This window comes from Dendrobates tinctorius, unplaced genomic scaffold (assembly GCF_039654945.1).
Source record: "Dendrobates tinctorius isolate UK_male_01 unplaced genomic scaffold, ASM3965494v1 ptg000018l, whole genome shotgun sequence".
Taxonomy (NCBI): Eukaryota; Metazoa; Chordata; class Amphibia; order Anura; family Dendrobatidae; genus Dendrobates; species Dendrobates tinctorius.
The window spans coordinates 599,203-624,073 of NW_027361686.1; the positions used below are offsets into that span (position 1 = coordinate 599,203).

Here is a 24,871-nt window from a genome sequence, read left to right on the forward strand (position 1 = left end):
CCAAGTTTTGCAGTGCATTACATTAGCAGTAAAGTACTGTAGGTACAGTTTTAACAAATCTCATCCACACCCCATAGAAATAGATCAGTAAGAAAATCAACCTGTCTTGTGGATTTTGAACTTTTCAGTGTTTAATAATGTTAGTGGAGACTATAAGTATGCAACTTTTCTCTTAAGGTAAAAATTATAGCAGCTTTATGCTTCAGGCCTAGAAACAATGAGACTAATGTTTTGTATGTTGGTTGCTGGACAACTTTGAAGGAAGGACTGCAGTTACTGTTAACTTGTCCCTTTGTGGAAAGCTTAAGGAAAACACAAGCTACGGTAAATGCTTTCAAAGCAGCCTTTAATCTCAGACACCAACAATGACTTCTTGTAGTCTGATGGTAAGCAATTTTTGAAGGAGGCTTATATAAACTGTTTATCTCTCACCTTTATGAGAAGCCTAGTTTAAATGTATTGAAGCCTAACACAGCAGGAAAGCCTTGTAAGTGGGTTACGGGACTACTTTTGATGATAGGTGTACAAGAAAAAACACTCCAATACTATTACAGATGTTAAATGTACAGCTACATGCAATTTCTATATTAGGAAGACCCCAGAGCACCATAATACCATATGTCAATGGTACAGTGACTATTAAAAGGATTTCTTGTTATCAGAAAACCCCCACCCAAAGGCACAGTTTGTGTGAAAACAAACAACATACTAACAAAGTTTTACTCACCCTCCCCTGGTCCACCAATGCTCCTGTCTGTTATTGTCTGCAGTACTGAAGTCACGTAAACAGCACTGCAGTCAATCAGTGACATCAGTGGCTCTTCTACTTGGACAGAGAAGCTAAGCTCAGTGACTGGCAGCAGCATTGTCAATGTGACTTCAGCACTGCAGACAAAAATAGAGACTGGGAGCAACATTTGAGACTCAGCGCTAGACCTGAGGATCTTGAGTAAAGTCATGGTTTTTTTTAAAGCAGAATCTGTGCTTGACTGTAAAAACAGAAATCTTCTTTAAGATTTAAAGATCCGTTAAGAAAAAAAATCCTTAATGGGAATCTGTGAGCAAATTTTTGCCACCTCATCTGAGAGCAGCCTGATGTAGGCATCGAGACTCTGAATCCAGTGATGTATCACTTAGTTTACTGGATACAATAGTTGTTACACAATCAGAGTTTAGCATGAAACAGAGCTGAGAAATCTTTCCTCTTCCACAACAGGCTCTGTATATCCAATGACTATAGACAGTGAGCTGCTTATCACAGGACGGGGTGGAGTCAGAGCCGTGCTCACATGGCAGCTAGTCACAGCACTGTTAATGTCCTAGGGATAAAATCTTCATTGTAAGTAAACAACAGCACACAGCCTTATAAGTGATGCATCACTGAAATATGTATTTAACCCCTACTTCATGCTGTCCTCAGATTGCATAGTAAAAACCTGCAGACAGATTCCCTTTAAGACCAATATGCTGCTCCAATCGTTTTTTTTAGAAGTTCTTGAAGAGTGACATAATTTATAGATGATATCCAAATACCTTGTTATCTTTCTATTCCTGTATATCCAAACTCTGGGCGATAATTCTGCGTTCATCCAAATTAAACACCAACACTAGGGGCAAAAGCCACATTTCACAAATCAGAGAAACCAAGTCCCCATAGATAACAGCTGATCTCCAGGAGTCCTAGCGTTGAGACAATCGGTGATCTGATTATTATTGGGAGACTCCTATAGTTTTCCCTAAAGAAATAAAACCTGATCTCTGAATGTTCGCTGTGGTCAAGAAGGTCGTTTTCATTGATAATTGAAGCCCAATGGCTATATAACACGAAATAGGCCAATATCAGCCATCAATATCCCTGCAATGTTACTTCATACAACACCCCAAAGATCACAGAATATTGGAGCATACCGTGAGAACACAATTTAAAAATTAGGAGTATGAACACAAGAAAAAAAATGTGCGACCACTCTCTATACTCTTCGGGAAGTTTCCGCATAGAATTGTCACTTCGAAATTCTAGACTACAGTTGCTCCGAAAAATGTATCAGATGATAAAACAGTCTAATGTTCCCGGCAGAACTGTTCATGGAAAACTTGCAAATATTACAAAATATTATTGAAATATTGTTTTATTAATTCATGTCTTAACATATTTAATTGGAAACCGTTAACAGAAAGTTACCGCTATGTGTCTCACAATGTCCATTGTTTCACTGTCTGTCGCATGATGCGGTGCCATGTGTATTTGCTTTGTACTAACCTCTGTATAATATATGCAGTTAATTGGCTTTTATTGCATAGTAGTATGTACTAATCTTTGGTTATATGTCAGTATCATAGTCATAGAAAAAAAAATCTTCAGCGTTAAGCCAAAATACTGGCGATGATGATTAAGAAATACAGTAAGGTGTTGCTATATTCACATTGTATATACAGGTGACTTTTAACTCAGTGTGTTCCGCAATCAAAACAAACCCTACAGACGTAGTAAATAAGGCCTTAGTAATCTTCTATAGACTATTTCTGAAAGGATAGCACCTCTTCTTATAGGATCCTACAGGATGTGGGACCATTCTCCCATTGCGAACCAAGAGGAGACTCCCAGCTACTCAGCCACCACCTTTTCTCAGAAAGGTATTCCTACTAGCTTTGGTAACTGTAATCCCTGTATCTGATCTTTGCATAGGTTACGGCTGGAATAATCTGTGGGCTCTTCTTGTGATCATTGGGGGACGCTTTGCTGATTGCTTTACTTTTTAGACTGTCCGCTATAGTGGCGACTGCTTACCATATTTTCTGTTCCTGTTCTTAGTTCTATTATCCTATATTTCTACAGAAAACGATCATTTAACCAATTTATGAAAAGCAGCTATGAGAAATGTTTTATTGTGATCTATTATTGTAGATGTATACATGACAAGACAATTGTTTCCACCATCACATCACAATGAGCCTGTATGGCACAGAGCTGCCAACTGATTTTTACATTATACTAGCAGACAACTGCATTTCGACACAAGGCACAGCTAGGCTTATACACGCAGGTTACTGTACACTGGATTGATAGCTAGACCGCTGTCTCATCTAGCGGCACCATTGCTGCAAGGAGGAGTGTGAGTGGAGCGGTGACCGTTCACCAGGGCTACCGCATTATGGACAGACAACAGGCATGGCTAAAGTGGTTAAAGATCTGCGGGAGGTTCCATGGTTAGACCCCCACTGATCTAACATTTGTCGTTTATCCATGGAGTATGTGAGATATTTTAAATTTTTGCATTACTAAAATGCATCATGTTGGCAAATCTACACTAAAATATGATACAAATGAGTTACTATTCAAACTAACATTTATAAATACTGAAACAAGTTAACAATCGGCACTAACGATTAACATCTAACAACACTAAGTTGTCTCTTGTGTCAATAAAATGTACTGTTGTTCTCCAGTCCATGAATTGTAATCAATTTTTTTACTCTTTTTTTTTATAACTGTCAGGTTTTTATGAAATTGTTGCAGAGTGTAATCTAGATTACAGGGAGACAAGAGAGCACTGTCAAAGCGTAGTATGTCATGATTGGAAGCAAATGAAAGATTTTGCTCATCCTATAAAGTTTTGCATACAGGCACAACTCTTGGATAATGGGTATTCCGTATAAATCCTTGGTAACGGTCTGCTGCCCCCTTGATAAACCGTGGAGGGTCCTTCAAAAGGTTCCAATGTAACAAAATTGGTTTTTAGAAAAAATTCAAGACATTGGCTCCTCCACTCTGTGTTTCTAGGAATTCTTCAACACGGTTTATTATAATTCAAAGTTAAATCACAACGCGTTTTGGCTGGGTCAGCCTTCCTCAGGTGTATAGCTCAATAATGAAACATGCAGCGTATTTATAACTTTTCTGGTGCTAGTAGTGAGTGGAACTCATTTGCAAAGCAATCACTTTCAGAGCATCTGTCCTCACTTTTTCTTTGTTTTATACCTTTCCTTATTTTCCTTCTTTCTTAAATTATATGCGTATATATAATGTAGTCATAAACATTTTTGCAACAACATATATAGAATTAATCTCATACAACATATTAAAAGGAACATTCATTTTGTACTAATCCTTGGTTCAATTCCGTCTAAAAACAACCAGGTCTTTTTCTGAGTGTTGAAAGACTTAGATTTCATAAAATACTAGTACATACGGAAATTTTCTGCAATCTATCTCTTTTGCATGAGGAATAGGTGGTGTTATTGTCTTTTTTTGTTCTATTTTTTTAAATGTGTGAATTTTCATTTTTTTCTGTATAAAAAACAGGATGATTGATACATTAAGTGCCTATTTTTTATATATTCTTCATATATTTGTTTTGTCCTGCTTTATACCAAAACATTATCCAGGAGTTTGTTTCCTTTTTATCTACCTTTCAATTTTGATTTTTAATAAGCAGTTTGTTGGAGTAATTTTTCAGACCATTGTTATTTCTTTGAATTTAACTCATTGGTGAGTGTTGATGTTTTTGATCAGTTTGCATTTTTCACAATGAGAATTTTATTATAGATGTTTTTGTGCTTTTCACATACATAGGATGGAATAACAATTTTGCTGGATGGCTGGTTTGCGCACAACTGGCAGAGCATCTCCTGTTTGCTCTCCCTATTGGACAGAATATCTACCCCACCGAGAAAATTTTTATGATTGCATTATAAACATATACACATATGATATAAGAAAGAAAAAAAACAAAATTAAAGGTATAGAAAAAAGGAAACATGAGGACAGATCCTCTGAAAGTAATTGTTCTGCAAAGGAGCTCCACTCACTACTAGCACCGGAAAAGATATAAATATGCTGCATGTTTATTGAGCTATACACCTGAGGAAGGAAGACGCAGCCGAAACGCGTTGTGTTTTTTTCTTTGCATTTTGTTAAACCGTATTGAAGAATCCCGGAAACACAGAGTCCAAGTGCCAATTTTTTGTATTTTTTTTTAAATAGGTTTTTATGAAAAGTATTGCAATGATTTTAAAGCTTGGCCTTCTTATTTATGCTCAGTAATAAGCAACAGTTCATGCAAATAACAGAGTACTTTGTTGATGCTATTTTGATAAAAAAAAAGGGTAAAAGCCATCCCACCATGACAAGGTGTACCCAATCGGGACAGTCCTGTGTTTAGTATTAAACCTCTCTGTGTCAGCAGACCTCAATATAGATGGGACAGAGCAGGACCCAGGCCCAATTGTTCAGATACCTTACCATGAAAACCTATATAGACAAAATACCTGACTAAAAAGGGGGAGGTAGCGCTCTTTATACAAATTACTAAAACGAAAGCAAAGCCAAAGACATGAGCCGGAACATAAGCTGGTATAAGTGCAATGTGTAGGTGTATGTTTACACTGAGGCCATTTAACAGGCAGAACATAAGAAAAAAACAACATTTGTTTTAGTTTTTTATATATACTGGGTGTGGATCCCCCTTTTTGATCTGAGCATTTGGTCTATATAGCTTTCCACAGTCAGGTCTAGGTCCTGCTCTGCTCCCATCTATATTGGGGTCTGTTGACACATAGAGAGGTCCAGTCTTGGACTGCCCCATAGGCTAACAGGGGAATCCCCTGGTGGGCCCCTCTACATATTAAATTAGAAAATGGTAGCACACCAAATATGAAATATGTGAAATACGAATAGCAAAATGGTTTTAGTAATACATTTCATAATGGCTTTTGTAAGGCATATCAAATATGAAATAAGTGAAATATGAATAGCATAATGGCTTTTGTAATCTAGAAAAACATATGAGATACTTAGCACAAAATTTGGCCAAAAGATGTGAGCCCTTTCACCAAGGTCAAGGTGATCTCAGATTGAATGGGTCCCTATACTGACTGCCTGGTGTGAACTGACCTCTGGCTAGTAACATGATAAAGCCTGTATATATAGGACGATAGGAACCAAACGTGATTGAATGCGATTAAAATCACCACTTGATGAAGGGCGGAGTGCTCAGTCAGAAAACTAGTATACAAGTAATAGAACAAACTGATGGCACATCTAGAACTAGTCTGAATAGGTGCATACCAAAAGGTAACTTACATATTAAATTAGAAAATGGTAGCACACCAAATATGAAATATGTGAAATACGAATAGCAAAATGGCTTTAGTAATACATTTCATAATGGCTTTTGTAAGGCACATCAAATATGAAATAAGTGAAATGTGAATAGCATAATGGCTTTTGTAATCTAGAAAAACATATGAGATACTTAGCACAAAATTTGGCCAAAAGATGTAAGCCCATTCACGAATGTCAAGGTGATCTCAGATTGAATGGGTCCCTATACTGACTGCCTGGTGTGAACTGACCTCTGGCTAGTAACATGATAAAGCCTGTATTTATAGGACGATAGGAACCAAACATGTGATTGAATGCGATTAAAATCACCACTTGATGAAGGGGCCCCTTGTTGGGGGCCCCTGTACATATCTGGGCCCCCAACCCCACTGTATGGGCAGTATTTGGCAAAATTCACTTTATTCACTCTGTACAGAAAAAAAGCAGCATCTCATCATTCATTAACCAAACTACCTAGTTTATTATTATATAGAGGTGTAGGTAAATTTGTGAATGAAGGTTGTGTAATATTTGTATGCAGGTGAAAAGTTGTACCCCCTTCAAATCCACTGACACTGGTGGGCCATTGACACCCCAGTCTGGCACTGGAGAGGTCTTATATTAGAAATTGGACCATCCCGATTAGGTACAGCTTGTCGCCATGGGATGGCTTCTACTCTTTTTTCATCAAAATAACCTCAGTTAAGTACACTATGTTATTTACAGTATATATACCATTACTATTTATTTGCTTACTACAGGATATTTGTTTCCTTTGATTTTATCGCACAGTGTGAACGTGCACCTACGCATTGCACTTATACCAACACATGCTCCGGCTCATGTCTTTGGGTCTGCTCAGTAATAAGTATTATACAGTAAAATTACTTTATTTTGTAATTAAATTACACTTGGTTTTGTGATTTAAATATTTTTTAAGTACCCATTAAGAAATTCTGAGTGAATAAAGTTTGGCATCTTATTTGGGACTAACAATAAAGAGTTATAAATAATGTGGGGGCTCCAGCATTTCCATGCGTTACATACAGTAGAAAACCTGCGTGTTTCAATGGCTAGCAGCAATTATTCATTCTCTCTATGGCTACCTGCAGGGGAATTGAACACTGGGTGCCCGGTTTTTCTTAAGATTACTGCTGATCTCTGAATGTATCCAATTCTGGAGATCTGTTTGCTGAAATTGATCCTTGCTTTTGCAAGACATTTTCTTATTAGTGCTGGACAATTGTGAGAAGTTCCGATTCCCTCAGGTACTCGATCAGTGTATGTATGTATATGGGTTCCAGAATATGTGTCGTCTATAATTTGAGAGAATAAAGGGAGGGTGTGATGTTCGTCGGCACACTGCAGCTTGTCAGTGAGTTTAGCAGAAGGTTTACATCTACTTATTTTATTTATTTTTCATTTTCTTAATTGCTAGTAGATCGGTGGGAGAGATGCGAAGCTCAGGAGAAATAAGCACCCAACACAAATTCGATAAAAAATCCTATGCCTTCTACTGCATGTGAACTCCGATCCGATCTGCCAGCCAGGAGCTGTATCTCCCAGTTTCCCGAAGTGGTGTGGGGGGGGTCTCAGGACTCTGACCCCTGTGATCTACTTGCAATTAAGAGAAAAACATACTGTCTAATAAAGCAAATGTTTCATCACTCTAATAACAGTGCTGATGAGAGGACTTTAGGACCCGTGCCAGGGACACAAATGCTTGGTGAATGTATGAGATTTTAGTTTCAGTCAGAAGGGTTGAACCTTCAATTAAGGCTGAAGGGGAGGTGTTAGGCTCGGTTTACTGATGCTAGATGGAAATCCTTCCAGGCCAGAGTCCTCAGAGCAATTTTGAGCTTAGCACAAAGCCAATTTTCTCTATAATGCTACATCTATTTGCAGCCTGTAAGGTATATATGTTGCCGTTGTCTGCGTAGTGCTGTCATTAGATTAGAAAGGATAAACCCCCAGGTATCAGTCGTGTATCACCTGTGGATAGGTGATGAGTTGTAATTATTTGCAACCCCTTTTATGACAGCTTCTCTAGTTTAAAGATGCTCATGCACATAATAATAATAAAAATAATAATAACAATCTTTACTTATATAGTGCCAACATATTCCGCAGCGCTTTACAATTTAACAGTTTCAAACACAACAGTCAAAAGTAACAACTTTAACAATAATACAGTGATTAAAGCAAAATAAGACGACCCTGCTCGTGAGAGCCTACAATCTACAATGAGGTGGGGGAGATACAAAGTACAGGTGTGTATTTACAGTGATGTATTTACATTGATGGTCCAGCCATCTCGCGGGAGTGGGGGATAGATAGAGATAGTGAATGGGCTACACACGCACACTTACACATAAAATGACTGATTAGGGAACGTGATAGGCTTCTCTGAACAAATGTGTTTTGAGGGAGCACCTAAAACTGTGCAAGTTGTGGCTAGTCCTAATTTCTTGGGGTAGAGCATTCCAGAGGATTGGTGCAGTGTGGGATAAGTCTTGGAGTCGGGAGTGGGAGGTACAGATTAGTGCAGAGGTTAGTCAAAGTCGTTTGCAGAGTGCAGCGGTCAGTTAGGCCAATAGACAGAAATGAGGGAGGAGATGTACTGGGGTGCTGAACCGTGGTGGGCTTTGTGGGTGAGAGCAAGCAGTTTGAATTGGATCCTATAATGAATGGGCAGCCAGTGTAATGACTGGCGAAGAGCGGACGCGTTGGAGTACTGATTAGCCAGATGGATGAACCTGGCTGCTGCATTATGGATGGACTGGAGAGGGGAAAGTTGAGTGATGGGGAGGCCAATTAGTAGAGCATTACAGTAGTTCAGGCAGGAGTGGATCAGGGCGACAGTGAGGGTTTTTGTTGTTTCCATGGTGAGAAAAGGGCGGATTCTAGAGATGTTCATTAGGTGTAAGCGGCAAGAGCGGGCAAGAGATTGTATTTGGGAGGTGAAGGAGAGATTGATGTCAAACATAACACCCCGACAGCACGCCAACTGCCAGGGTGTTATTATGGTGCCACCCATGGAGAGGGAAATATCAGATTTAGGGAGGTTGGTAGACGGCGGGAGTAGAAGAAGTTCAGTTTTGGAAAGGTTGAGTTTCAAATAGAGAGTGGACATGATGTTGGATAGTGCGGAGAGACAGTCACTGGTGTTCTGTAGTACTGCGGGGGTAAGGTCAGGGGATGACGTGTATAGTTGTGTGTCATCAGCATAAAGGTGGTACTGAAAACCAAATCTGCTGATCGTCTGTCCAGTTGGGGCCGTGTTTAGAGAGAACAGAACGGGGCAAAGGACTGAGCCCTGATGTACCCCGACAGCGAGAGGAAGAGAAGATGAAGTGGAGCCAGCGAACAAAATGCTGAAGGAGTGGTCAGAAAGATAGGAAGAGAACCAGGAGAGAGCAGTGTCCTTAATGCCTAGTGACTGGAGCCTAGAGAGTAGGAGATGGTGGTCAACAATGTCGAAAGCTGCAGAAAGGTCTAGGAGAATGAGCAGAGAGTGGTCACCGTTACATTTTGCTGTTAGAAGGTGGTTGGTCACTTTGATGAGTGCAGTTTTTTGTCGAATGTAGGGGGTGGAAACCAGACTGTGATGGGTCTAGGAGGAGTGAGTGGAGAGGTAACAGGTAAGGCGGGAGAAAACCAGACGCTCCAAGAGTTTAGAGATGAAGGGGAGATTGGAGACTGGTCTGTAGTTGTTTGTGCAGGATGGGTCGAGAGCGGCTTTCTTTAATAATGGAGTAATGATAGAGTATTTGAAGGAGGAGGGGAAAATGCCTGAGGAGAGGGAGAGATTAAAGATTGTAGTTAGGTGAGTTGTGACAACTTCAGAGACTGGATGAGATGTGAGGGAAAGGGGTCATTAGTGCATGTAGTCGAACGAGAAGAGAGGAGCCGGGTGACTTCTTCTGTGATGGGATTGAATGTGGAGAGTGAGCCAGGGGAAATGCAGGGAGGAATGGGAGTCACTGCACTAGGTGGCTGGGAGCGGATTTCCTGATGGATATTATCTATTTTATCTATAAAGTGGGAGGCCAGGTCATCAGCACAAATGTCTGTGATAGGGGCTTGTGCTTTTGGCCTGAGGAAAGAGTGAAAGGTGTCAAAAAGTTTCTTGGGGTTATTGGATAGTGAGGGGATCAGGGTGGTGAAGTAGGTCTGTTTGGCAAAGTGAAGGGCAGAATTATAGGTTATTAACATGAATTTAAAGTGGATGAAGACTTCTGGTGTGCGAGTTTTCCTCCATAAGCGTTCAGCACTCCTAGAGCATCGCTGGAGAAGTCGAGTTTGCGATGTGAGCCAGGGTTGCTTTACTCTGTGCTTGGAGGTTTTGCAGGTGAGGGGAGCTACTTGGTCAAGGGTGCTACTAAGAGTGTCATTGTAGTGATGTACAGCCAGATCAGAACAGGATGAGTGTAGGGAGTCTGCAAGTGTATGAGGGTTAATGGCTTGTAGATTTCTGAAAATGTGGTAGGGAGAAGTAAGCTGGGGTGGGCAAGGATTTGTGAGCATGAAGGAGAGAATGTTGTGGTCAGAGAGGGGAAGCGGTGAGCTATTTAGGTAGGAGATTGAACAGAGCCGGACAAATATCAGGTCAAGGGTGTTACCGTCTTTGTGCGTCTCGGAGGTTGAGAGCTGTGAGAGGCCGAGAGAAGTGGTTAGTGACAGAAGCTGGGATGCAGATGTGGAAGTGGGTCTGTTAATGGGAATGTTGAAGTCTCCCAGGATAAGGGTTAGGAGTTCTGAGGGCATGAAGTGCAGCAGCCAGGCTGAGAAGTGGTCAAGGAATTGGGTGGGTGAGCCTGGGGGCCAGTATATGACTGCTACTCTGAGGGAGAGGGGACAGAAGAGCCTGATGGTGTGGACCTCAAAAGAAGGGAATGAGAGTGATGGAGCTAGGGGGATGACCTGGAAGGTGCATTCTGGGGACAGGAGTACGCCGACTCAACCACCGTCTGTTTGTGGGTTTCAGTGAATGGGAGAATTGTAAGCCACCATGGGAGATGGCAGCAGGAGAGACAGTGTCAGAATCCTGAATCCAGGTTTCAGTGAGGGCCAACAGATTAAGAGAGTTTTTCAGAAAGTAGTTGTGCAGAAAAGGAAGCTTGTTACATACAGACCGCAGATTCCAGTGGGCACAATTAAAAGAAATAGATGAAGGAGTGCAAATAATATTAATATGGTTAGTAAGGTTTCGATGTGAGGTAGGGTAGGGGTTGAGGGATGGTTGGCCAGGGTTGGGGGAGATGTCCCCTGAAATCGGTAGGAGTAGGAAGATAAAGAGCAAGTAGTTATTGGAATTGTAAGAAGTTTTTTTGTGATGTGTTTGGGCAAGATGGGCTGAGGTTTTTCAGGAAGGTGAGAAGTGCATGGGAGCTGTACATGTGAGAGGGAAGGAGACAGGGGCTGATGTGTATGAGTCATGATGGAGGGGGGATGGGGCAGTGAATATGAAAGGAAAGAGAACACAAAGATAGAAATAAAGCACATGGGTAAAAGGGAGTACAAAGTGTGGGTGACCTGACTCCTGCCCTGACTAACTAACATGGAATAACTGCTTCTTCTGGAAGCTTAGCTAATGGGATGCTTTGCAGAGAGGATGCATGTGCAAGCACTCCACACTGCGTGCACCCCTTAGAATGCAACTAAATATATAGGCCACACAACAAGGGTCAGGAGAAAGGGATTGTGGGAACTGGTTTGGGAAAACTAGGCAGCTGGAGCCAGCACATCAGGGAGTGATTAGATGATCAAAGACACTAGACCTGGCTGCATCTAAATGCTATAGCACCTTCCACCAGATAACATCTAGAGTGATCCCAGTCATTAATATAAAACAGTCAGTATTAAATACAATGCAACAAATGAATTTTACTAAAGATTTAGCAGGTACATTAAAATATGTTGCAACATGGTGAAGCAGCAGATGATGACAGACAGCAAGCAGAGTGGGGAGTTGTACCATTAGAATATATTGCAGCACATGAGACAGCAAGCACAGTGGGGAGTTGTACCATTAGAATATATTGCAGCACATGAGACAGTAAGCAGAGTGAAGAGTTGCACCATTAGAATATATTGCAGCACGAGACAGCAAGCAGAAGTGGGGAGTTGTACCGTGTGAAGATGGATGTTAGTTCTTTGCCATGGAATAACTGCTTCTTCTGGAAGCTTAGCTAATGGGATGCTTTGCATAGGGGATGTGCGTGCAAGCACCCCACACTGCGTGAGACACATGAGACTAATGTTTGCTGAGCCCACTGATATGGACCGGTTCAGACAACAGTCTAATGTGCATGGGAGACCCCAGATAACTGATTGTCAGGGGAGATAAAAATTTGGCATGCATGATTTCGGACTACTAATACTTTTGTTTTCCTGGAAATATAACACTGCCATATTGTCTGGCAGCAGCTTTCTCATAGAGAACAGAAGAGTGCTCCTGTGCATGGGAATGATCGACCGATTTATCTAATGGGTATGGTGGGCTTAAAGGGGATGTTCACTAGTACACTGCTTGGACCACCCCTTCTCAGTTGCTATGTTCCTCATTATAAAATAAAACAGCCTATACTAATCTCCGGTGCCAGCATTGTCCTAGTGACATCGGCACCTGGTCAACCAGGGCTCTCATGGTGTTTTATGTCACAGGAGCCCTGCAGTTAATTAGCGGCCACTTCCTTCTGACAAATCTGAAGAAGTAATAACTTCCTCTGCTCTCTGACTTCCTCCAGATTTCAGGGCTGTTATCACTAGAACAGTGCCAACACCGGAGGTGAGAGCAATAACCTATAAGGGGAATAGAACAATTGAGAAGAGGTTGTCTGAGTAGTGGAAAACCCCTAGCAGGCCGTGACTGTAGGCTCTTGTACCAAGGAACCAGTGTAGCAAATATATTCTGTTTTTTAATATCCTCGTCCAGCTAATGTCAGGAGTATCTGCCGAAAGTCACAGTTAATATTTCATAAGAGTCAAGTAATTATATTCTCCAGCCTGACAAATATAAGATCAGTTGCTCAACGTTTTACAGCAGGCTTAAATACATATTTGGCAAAGAATTTACTTTGATACCCTTTTTATCCAGTCATATGAATTTTATTATTTTTTTGCTCTGTTACTATGGAATACTGCTGAGAACACAAGTATAGAAAACAGCGAGGAACTTCTTTCAAAAGGTTTCTTTTCCCTTTAATCCTCACTGCGCTTCTTCTGAGTATTTAAGTCCAGTTCACTGTAGATAAGGAAGAGCAATATATATGAAGTGTGGTGGTAAATATTGGAATCTGTTAATTACATGGTTCCTCTTATAGTCAAATAACTAATCCTCTTTATTAAGTTTTTCTTTATCTTATTACTTATTGATTTATACTTCCTAGGATATTGACACACATGATGGCCATTTTTAATAAATCTGCATAGTTTTCAGATGTCAGAGCGGGATATGGCCGAACAGTAATCACGCTATGTGTGCCCACTTGTATACATATACAGTATATATATAAACAATGGCTCCGATTTATTAACACCGGTGTTCTGTACACCAGTCTTGAAGGAGGGTCTGTTGGGGGCAGATGGGCCATATGCATGAATTAATGAAATTGGGGCATCTTTTAGCTGCTGTGCGACAGTGTAAGAAAGTTACTCCAGTGTAGCCACCGGCGAGCACAAACCGAAAAGGGCCCCTGTGTAAGACTAGTACATGTGCCCTTTATAGTTCATCATAATGGAAAATTTTCACCCTCTTTGCATGTGGAAATGGGCCCCCTGACCTCTGGGGCCCCTGTGCGACTGCACAGGTTGCACCAATGATACATTGATATATCTGCCACAGAAAAGAAAAAAGGTTTCTAGCTCACCGATTGTGCAGTAAAAATCCCCTCCGCAGTGCAAGGAGAAGCGACTGTGTTTGCAGCAGAGCAGGACAGGTAAGGGTAAGTGACGTGGCCAGCAGCAAATCTGGGGGAAGTGATTAAAAACAATCGGTTTATTGAAAAATTTCTTTAAAAAAGCAAAAGGAAAAAATGTAAACAAGCTATTCCTGGAAATATGCCAAACCTTGCGTGTTTCGAACTATAAATCACAATGTCCCACTGAAAAAATAAATAAATCAGGAAGGAGGACCAATTGGTATAAAAAGATATATTTTTATTAACAAAGAATTAAAAATATACAAATGGAGAGATGCACATATCAATGAAGGGACGTTGTGAACCCATTATTTTCACATGTATCAAACACCAAATTAATTCACCATTATCAAAAATAGTAATAGGTAAACAATAGCTGCAAAATCCCTAATCCTATAAAAACATCCACATAAATGTGAAAACTGTGCAATTTGTTATAATAAATATCCATAAATTAGTACGATAAGGGTTCTCAAAAATATAAGGGCTCTCAAGACTATATTACCACTGCAAATTGCCAAAAACCGCCAATAATCTGAACTATGGCGATTCCCATAGATATATATTAAGCTGGGCCAATTTAATAACCATCCGTATGGCAATGTCGATCTTTGTTAGCGGCATTCAAGACCGCTCTCCCAATATAAAAGGTGATTACCACCCTCTTTGGCTGTAGAATACTGCACACAAAGAAAAAAAAGGCCAAAATCCGCCTGTCAGGCGTGGTGATTGGCATGGAATGAGAAACCATGCACCGGCATAATTGCAGTAATCATGTAACAATAGAACAAATAATGTCATGGAGCAAAGCAGCCATTACCAGTGATTGATAAGAAGTCTCCTCGGGCGTCCCTCTGTTTCGAACTATACGTTCTTAATTACATATGATTAAGAACGTATAGTTTGAAACACGTATTTTTCAATAAATCTATTGCTTTTATTCACTTCTCCCAGATTTGCTGCTGGACACTTCCTCCTAAATGATATATCTGCCCCTTAGTCCAGCACCAGGGAGCATTTATGTCATAATTTACAAAATGTTTGTGGTGTATATTATGGTGGTTTTGTCAGGTGCTCAGCCTCCTCCTCTTCCTGCCAAGCCCGCACACTTTTCAAATAGTTGGTGGAGCAGGCTGACGCGGGCATAAAAATGCCAAAGTCACAATATTTTTACACAACTAAGAGTTATGCAAAACATATAAAACAGTTCAAAAGTTTTTTTTCTTTGGGCCAGAAATTAAGCGTAAACTACCGTATATACCTGTCATTGTGGCCGGTCAGTCCACTGCTTTTTGGACCAGGTAGTAAAGGGGACTTGTGGGACATCACAGATCATAAAGTATAATCTAGAATAGGCACTCATTGCTAGGTTACATATAATGATCATTGGGGTCAGTAATGGCAATAAACCTATTCATTGAGATCAGAAGCCGCACGTCATAGTTTTTCGACACCCTCTCCTCCTTTCTGAAGCCACTGACTTGCTAAGTTTTCACACATATCAGTGTAGGGAGCATCGGCTCCAGACAGACAGGAACCCGGGATCGGAGTGCACCCGCACCCACGCTCTGTGCATGCCTGCCTTGACAGGGTGAGTGCACCGCTTGACCCCCCCAGTGTCAGTGTGCATGCTAAGGACACAGAATTGAGTAAGGCAATGTTTGTTTTTGCAAGGTGAACACTGACGATCAAAATAAGGGACAGTGCTCAGTATGCATATAGGAGGGCTCTAAGCTATTGACCATGGCAAGGGTACATATTAATTTATCTGCAACACTAAAATTTATACTGTTACTATGATTTTCATAGGGGCTAAGTCCCCTATTTAAATGTTGAAGCAGAGTAATTTGCAATTTGAGATGACAGACTTCTATTTTTCTTGACAAGTTGGGTGAAAAAATACATTTGTGCAATTGTTAAGGGGTCAGCCTGGAAAAACTACAATTGAGAAGAGGATAATTGCTCCTCCTGATCTTGAAATGGCTTCCTCACTCCTTGCTTTGCACCCGTTTACACGGCCACTTTTTTAAAGGTGTTAACACACTTTCAATTGGTGTTGGCTGGTCAGCTATACATACCAGCCTTTATACATACCAGCCTTCCCATACACATGCGTACTTGGCTGGTGCTTGTGTTCTCAATGGGGAGAAGGGGAGAAATCCACTGCTCTCGGAGACTCCTTGGAAAAAAAGGACCAAGCATGTTAAAATTCAACATGCCCATCCCTTTTCCAATTATATATTTTGAAGAAAATAAGACACCGACTGAATATATTAGATCGTCTGCTAGTGCAGCAAACTTTGCGGATTTGGACAATGCAAACTATTTGGAATTCTATAAAAACACAGATCTACAGATAGACACAAAGATATTCTCCTCATTTATGTGGCAATTCTATACCTTTCATTGCTGGAGCTTTAGACCACAATTCCATTTAGCAATCATCTCCCCATTTAAGCCTTTCCTATTGGCTCCTACATTTTATAGATGATTACTTACATAAAATCTGTTTGCCAATCATGTGCATCATTCTTGTCCTCAGATTATCCTCGGTGAAAACACTACATTTTCGCCTACTTAAGATAAACGTTTCATATAGATATGACTCTCTATTATGTGGGTACGATTTTACCATGAGTGCTGGTCTAAATAATCTCATATTTTACTTTTTTTAGCCTCCACTCAAGTACCTTCCTACCAGTTTTCATCCTCTGTGTCAACGACAGAGACCAGCAGCACTCAGCAAGACGGCAACCTCTTTAACATGAATGGTAATGGTATTTTGGTCCATTCCTTTAGATATTTTATATGTAATATAGTAGGATACTCTGTTCTTTGGTCATTATGCCGGTTTTAATGCAAACACTGAAATATGTTATTACATCATTTCTAAAGAAAGTTGTGTATGGTAATTTTTTTTTATAGGGATCATTGAGGTTCCATCGCATGCAGTTATACAGCTTATTTCATTTGCTTGCTAACATCATATTCTGCATCGCATTAGAGACTTCATCCCCCTAGGGGCTCAAAATTTAAATCCCCTTTCAGTATGTCTTTGGGGTGTGGCAAGAAACTGGGGAACCCGGAGGAAACCCATGCAAACAGAATCTTTGGTGGGATTTGAAGCCAGAATCTGACCATTACAAGGCAGCAGTGCTCACCACTAACACAGCCATTATGCTTCCCTTTTTGATATGTTGAGCTACTTTTCTTCATACTCATTTCTCCATCCAACTGTGGGCCTGGGCCAAGGCATTTTAATGCATTGGTTAGGTAATTAAAATTTCCCACCCCCATATTTTCGCCCCAAACCGTAAAATCAAATCACAATGCAAGTACTTTGGGTAAATGAGTTAATGAACACATATTTCAGTCAAGTACCTCCAGTATTGTTGAGTGGATTACTTACCTCATCAGGCTCCTGCATTGTCTGGTGCCCCAGTCAACAGCTAGACCTGAGAATACAGGTAACCTGTCATATGAAATATACATTTTGACTGGTAACATCATGCTCTGAGATGCAAAAATAGATTTGAAAAGCATTTTTGACGCTTTTGCTAACTTTTGCATATGCTATTCCTACAAACACTGCTAACACATTGTGCTCTACTTACAAGAAACGCATGTATCATTCAGCAGTCCAAGCTTTCATAAAGATCTCTGAGAAAGGCTCTGAATAAACATGCCATCAAATAATTCCAGTCCTTATATATTGACTCTAGCATGTAACCCAAAATACTGTCCCGACCAGACCTTGAAATGAATGCAGATTTCAGACCTCACTGCGGAGTAAATACAGCCACTAAATAAATGCAGGCCATTAAGTCGCTAAACAATACAGACTCCGATCAGGACCTTAAATAATGACAGATTCATCCTGGACCTCAAAATAAATATTGAACCCAGAATTACTGCATACCGCAAACCAAGTCCTGCCTTCATCTGCCATTTTTGTTGTTTAGTGGCATCCTTGACAGTCAACGACCTTCACCTAGCTCTTGGCTGTACCTTGTCCTATTCCTCTACAGTTTAACGCTAAAACATTGACAAACCCTGGTAAACAATGTACTCATTGCACTGGATTCTACTGTTTTACCAACAGATTCATTCAGTTTATTAATTCTATCTCTGTTTAGTGTATCCAATGATGACAAGACACCAGCCAGCAAAAGCTCTGCCACAGACATGGAAATCATCAAAGCAAAGTCTGCTGGTATGTTCAGATTTTTTTTACACTGTCTTTATTATAGGATCCATTTCTATATAAGAATGGAAATGTCTTGAATTTACTGTATGCTTTAAGTATAGAACCTGCCAATGTACAAATGAAGACTTGCTCTCCTGCATTCCTGTGGAAATGCTAGACACAGTATCCAGCTAATCCAGGATCTTCAAGTTTAAAAAGAGAGGATGGAAATCCATTACTTTGAACAAGCAGCCTGGTCTAGGGCCACTGATATAGCACAGAGGGCCAGAACAGACTGTTATATAGATTTGTGGAAAATAGTATAATTTATCATTTAACAATGGAAATTTCTCCTCTTTCTATGCTTAGAAGACTATTGGGTGGTCTTATTAGTGAGCAAGTGCCTCTGTGTATTAGTGTCCACAGGAGTACGATTGTTGAGTGTAAACTTCCCTCTAGTGTCTAGAGGGTGGTCTTATTAGTGAGGCAAAGCCAATCTGTATTAGTTTCTAGTAGGTGGTCTTATTAATGAGTCAAAGCCTCCCTGTATCAGTCTCTGGATGGTTGTCTTATTAGTGAATAAAAGCCTTCCCATATTATTATTCAGTAGGTAGTCTTATTAGTGACTGAAAACCTCCCAGTATTAGTGTTCAGAGGGTGGTCTTATTAGTAAATACAATCCTTCCCATACTAGTCTCCAGAGGGTGGTCTTATTATTGAGGGAAAACCATCCTGTATTAGCATCCAGATGGTGGTCTTATTAGTGAGCAAGTGCCTCTGTGTATTAGTGTCCACAGAAGTAGATTGGTGAGTGTAAACTTCCCTCAATTAGTGTCCAGAGGGTGGTCTTATTAGTGAGGCAAAGCCAATCTGTATTAGTTTCCAGGAGGTGATCTTACTAATGAGTCAAAACCTCCCTGTATCAGTCTCCAGAGGGTAGTCTTATTAGTGAATAAAAGCCTTCCCATATTAGTATTCAGAAGGTAGTCTCATTAGTGACTGAAAATCTTCCAGTATTAGTGTCCAGAGGGTGGTCTTATTAGTGAAAATAATCCTTCCCGTACTAGTCTCCAGTGGTCTTGTTAGTGAGGGAAAACCTTCCTGTATTAGTATCCAGAGGGTGGTCTTATTGTTGAAAGACTTCCTGTATTAGTGTCCAGAGGGTGGTCTTGTTAGTGAATATAAATCTTCCTGTACTAGTCTCCAGAGGGTGGTATTGTTAGTGAGGGAAAACCTTCCTGTATTAGTATCCAGAGGGTGGTCTTATTATTGACAGCCTTCCTGTATTAGGGTCCAGGGGATGGTCTTATTAGTGAGTGAAAGCCTCCCTGTATTAGATGGCTGTGTTAATCACTGATAGGTCTTTCTACCCTGACTCCTAAACAGAGAAAGACCAGGAACATACATGAATAAAGTCTTAAGCAATGCTTTGCAATTCCATAGGGTGAAATCTACTACCAAATCCACAGCAAAATTTAGATGCTATACATGGAAATTTAGTGATGATTCATAGCAGGTTTTTTAAATTTGTGTCAAAATCTGCAGTGAGAACTTTCTGTCATGTGTAAATATAGACCTATACTTATATCATGTACAGTAAATAACCTGGTTACAGTTTGTAATTTTATTTTAGACCTCAGAAAACAATTAAAGTCATTAACGTCTACGGCTTGTTTGTTTCCAACAGACCCAGCAACGCCCATTCTATGTGAATAAAGGAAATGCTTCAAACGCTGAATCTCCATAAATCCCTGGGATCACGGAGCCTAAGACGCTGTTCTTTCACTTACCGAAGATATTTGTCAGTAAAGAGAGGGTGGGGAGCGCTGCTTAATTCTTTCACTGCTATTGCAGTGAATGTGTTGTGACTAGATTTGGCTGGGAGGAAAAAAAAAAAGAAGAAAAAAAAAACTGGTTTTATTCTTGCCGGTGGCAATCATCATGTATTGGAATTCTTGGGTGGGTCAAGGCTTGGATGAGTCTGTAGCTCAGCATCTCAGCTTAACCCTTCAGTGCAGTTGTAGAAAGCATGACACCGTTAGTTACTAAATGATAAAGTGTCCGAAGTCTGTGCCGCTATAAGGATTGATATATACTGTGGTTTGCCTATGTAGGTATTGTTTCAGCAAGATTATAGTTAGTCTTTTTTCTGCGTTTTACAATATTTGAGAGATATTCCTTTTCTTGACCTTGAGCTTCAAATTAATGAAATATTATCCATCATTTCCTAACCCCTTTATTCCACTTGCTTTCTCTCTAAATATCCTTTTTTAAGCTGCACAGCATCCTCTCTTTTTATCTGCTCTACCCATTAAACAGCAATGAAAGCTCCGCAGGTCGCACAGACACCATTTTTCACAGTTTCCTTGCAGTGTAATCTTCACAGCAAAAAGCTATCCCCTTCTGCTTCTTTTCCTCCAGATGCTTTGTGAAATTCAAAAATCAATTTGAGCTAATGCAAGATTTATCTCCTGCATCCTTGAATGAAACAAGCTTTAGTATTTTTCTTCACTGCCGGCTTTTTGTTGCTTTTGGCTATTATACAGCATAGTGTCAATATAATTTTACCCAGTCTGTTCTGAGAATTATTGGTGACTAATTAGAACTGGTCAGTGGGAATGAAGACATTTTTGTAATGTTAGGCCAGGTTCACATTGCGTTAACCCAGCTCGTTCAACGCATAGCGTTGACGGGCTGCGTTAACTGTATAGCATAACGCGATCGTATTATGCTATACCCGCTAGCGCAGATGATTCATCTGCGCTAGTGGTGACGGTGCCTCGGACGCTGCAGCCCGTGTCTGAGGCTCCGTCACCCTTAGCGCAGATGAATCATCACTGAATGACGGCACATCGCGAACGCATGCCGCTTTACAGCATGTGTCGCGATACTCCTGAAAATGGGGGTCATTGGCAGCATTAACGGACTGCGTTACACCACGTTATGCCGCGGTGTAATGAAGTCCGTCTAACGGACTGCCAAAATGCAATGTGACCCTGGCCTTAAAGCAAAAGACTCATGTTGCTCCCATGAAATGGTTGCACTCAGGAAGTTAGACCTCCAGTCAGGCAACTTGTTTGCTCAAACATTTTTCCAAAATGCCACAATGTGCTCCTGGCCATCCAAGATGACAGCAGATAAAAGGGTTTTGCTACTTAACCACATGAGCTCATTAAGGTGGTCTTGCTCTTTTCGGAATATCTCAGTGGACACCTGGAAATTTTCACTAAAGATTGTTTAGAATTTGAAAAAAAAACTAATAATGTTGAGGACGCATTAACGACTCACATGTGCTCCAACTTGCCCACTGTCGAAAAAAATGATCTCCAGAAAACAATACTACTATTAAGCAAGAATATCTACCGGTAGAATATCCAGACATCCTCATGAGTCACACACAAGTCTAGTTTTTGGTATCTTAAAACAGATCAGCCCTTTTCTAAGTTTATTTTTATTTCTATGGAACATTTTCCTTCCAGCCCATCTATAAAGCCTTAACCCCCCAAACATCCATAAAAGTGAACTATTATACAATATGTAGTACAAAATATATATTTAAGTCTGGTATAATCCAATATTTCTTCCTATAAGATTTCCTAATATCTTATTCTGGCTAATAATATTTTTATATTTTCCCTACAAACTTTGAAAATACCAGAATAAAAGAAATAAATAAAATGCAATATTATTTTTAATTAGTTTTTAATGTAGTATTAAAGGTAAAAGTCTTTTTTTCGGTTCAAAGTTATGATCTATTTTAGTTTAATAGTTTGACCAGGAGTAAAATAATGAGATTGAAATTTTATATTCTAGTTAGATTGGAACATAAATGTTTATTTTCAGCCTTTTTTCTGGCCATGGTTTCTATTGTATATGATCATAAGGCAAAATGAACAAACTTTCGAAGGAATGTAAAGTATGCTCTAATGGGTGGTAAAATTCAGAGAAAGGGAAGAATGTGGTAAAGTAGGACATTATTTCCATTCCTTTACAACTAACAACAAAGTAGACCATGTACTTGAATTTCTCTAATAGTTATAGAAAAATGCACAAACATAAAAAATGTTCTTTGAAGAAACAACAAAGCACAATCCAAATTGTTCTGTTCAGGTGTACCGCCAAGGGAAATCTAACATTCAAAGCCCATGGCATTGCAGTAATCCTACAGGAACGAGGCTAAGCATGATGAAACCTACACTAGAAACTACCGACCTAAACATTAACAGCAATGCTTAGTGAACTATATGTTTTTTGTAATTGCATATTAAAATTATGCTTAATGTGAAACTCCTGTTGAAAAATGTTTGCTTTTCTTGCATATGTTTATATTGTTCACCCCTCTTTTAGATATCTATCTCCCCTAAGTTCTGAGCGATGTCTGATCTGTGCTCTTTAGCTATTATTAACGCTGTAGTTAGTCTTTACTAGTTATAGCTCATAGCGGCAGAACATTGACAAAGAGCTTTGACAACTCCTACCACAGTCTGATTACCACAGAGTAGAGATTGTGTTCTTTGATGCTTTCTGCATAAAACCCCTAAAAAACAGAGAAGCTGAGATTTTTTATATCTACTTATAAAACAGAATACAATTGTATGTTATGTGGACCGTATGGGTCCACTTAAAAAAAAAAATAAGTGTAACTAGACTTTTCTTTTTAACATTAAGCTGAATTGTATGTTATGGTTATAGTAATATGTAATGTTCAGAAGATGTCACTTCTCTGGTTTCTGATCGTGTTTTGTAATACAGGCAATTTTGCAAAGTTGTTTAACATTAAAGTTCTACTGTTGAAAATTGCTAAAGTTTTGTGACTTCTTGATTTCATTACTTTGCACAAAGTAACCAAAATAAATTCAATAAATTTAAAAAATACAGGTAATCTTTCATGGGTTTTTCTAGGCAAAAAATCCTCAAAAGTTATCTGTCTGTCATCTGAGTGGGCCCCTAACCAAATAACTCTGATTACAACTATGGTGATGTTCCCCAAGGCCGGGACGAGGTGTAGGCAGGGTAGTCACCTGCCTAGGGCACTGCTTCCTGCCTCCCCTAGTGATGTGCACTTGGGGAAAAAAAAGGGCCAAGGCTGTATGTCTCTTCCTTCCATTCAGCACAGTGACGGTGTAAGGAGAAGACCGGGCTGCGGGTTCCTGCTTGCCGGGACCGGAACTGTTGAGGCTTCCTTCCCGTTGCCTGGGTTAAGAAATGAGAAGCCAGACCAACCTGATGAGGAGGCGGAGTACATAAAAGGCAAAGCGTGCGCAGCAGCAGGATTTTTGACGCCAACCCGGGGCACGCGCAGTCAGGTGAGCGGCGTGCTCCCTTCCCCCCACCGAGTACTGGCACTGTGACAGGTCCCGCCATCTGCAGGGGGAACGCTGCACTGAGAGGAGCCGGGCATTCTGCAGCAGTCCAGAGAGAGATGTGCTCCATGCTGCGAGCACCGCCAGTGAGCAGGCCAGTGTCAGATGCCTCCCACCACCAACAGTGGAACTAGAGAGAGAGAGGTGCAGTTTGCCCGATGGCTACCAGAAAGCAAGGCGTCATACACTCTGTGTCCATGAGTACCGCGCTTGTGACACATAAGAGAGAATGGGTATGGGATAGACACTTGTGCCCTGATTTTGCCAGTTTGTACTTGCCGGTCTACATTGGACTCAGACAGCACTGTGGCTTTAATTTACCCAGGCGCATCAATTTATGGACTAGGGGCTCAGTGGAAGGTACCAGAGACTGACCGCTGCTGCCAGAAGCTGGATCCTCTTTGCCTACAGGACCTTCTTGGATAAGCACTGCGCCAGACATTGGCGCTATTGATTTCACAGCCTGAGGAATTACTGCAAGAGTTTAGAGAAGTTAGAGGAGAGAAACGGAGCATAAGAGCAACCCCAGCAGCAGCCCCAGAATCTAATTCCATATTCTGGGGTGATTCAAAAAGCAGGAAAAAGGGGAAAAAAGGAAAAGGTCAGCTCACCCAGTCTTTAGTATGTATCCATACCTTCCAAAGCACACGGAGTCTCCTGTATCACGGCATTGTCAGAGCAAAAATATGAGACAAAGGATCTCCAGCGCTGAATGAATGTTAAAAAACAAACATTTATTGAAAAAAGTTTTTTCCTTTTTTTAAAAAATAAAAAATGTACTCAAAAATATATGAGTGAAAAATAGTTGGACAAAATAGCAAGTGGGGTCTCAGGTGGTATAGCCAACGCGTTTCAACCTCACCAGGTCTTATTCACGGTTAGTTAGAGACATTTGTCAGAGGCTACCAGCCAAAATTACAACATTTCAGCAGTATCTAGCCACTGTAAAATTAAACATAATGGAGATACTAATACCCTCAATGTTATATCAATAGAGAAAGTTTTCAAACCAATTAGGGGAGGAGATTTTAGGAGGAAACTGTTGAATCGCGAGTACTTTTGGATTTTTAATGGTCTGAACAAGCGCCTTGATCTCATTCTACAATTAGACTAAGTATATATTAGTTTACCGATATTTCTTTAGTATATTTTTCGTTTGTTCTAATTAATTCTGGTTACTGAGCAGTATTTGTTCTCTTTTTCCAACTTGTATTTTGTATATATTATATGTTTGTATTTGTTCGATGTGTTTCCTTTCTATGTGAAGGGTTAATACTGTGTTTTCCCTTGACTTCAC

At 40.2% G+C, this 24,871-nt stretch overlaps 1 protein-coding gene across 2 annotated transcripts in view; it reads left to right on the plus strand.

Annotated features, from left to right (window-relative positions):
- TRIM29 (tripartite motif containing 29) overlaps window positions 1–23,016 on the plus strand; it is an 86,719-nt gene extending 63,703 nt beyond the window's left edge. Inside the window, exons 7-10 of one of the 2 annotated variants that reach the window (XM_073566427.1) lie at window positions 2,551–2,634; window positions 16,701–16,796; window positions 18,162–18,238; window positions 19,899–23,016. In XM_073566427.1, the coding sequence (XP_073422528.1) occupies window positions 2,551–2,634; window positions 16,701–16,796; window positions 18,162–18,238; window positions 19,899–19,958 (317 nt within the window). In that variant the 3' untranslated portion in view covers window positions 19,959–23,016. The remainder of the gene's footprint in view (window positions 1–2,550; window positions 2,635–16,700; window positions 16,797–18,161; window positions 18,239–19,898) is intronic. The other variant, XM_073566428.1, reaches the window with a different exon arrangement.
- Window positions 23,017–24,871: the final 1,855 nt, after the last annotated feature.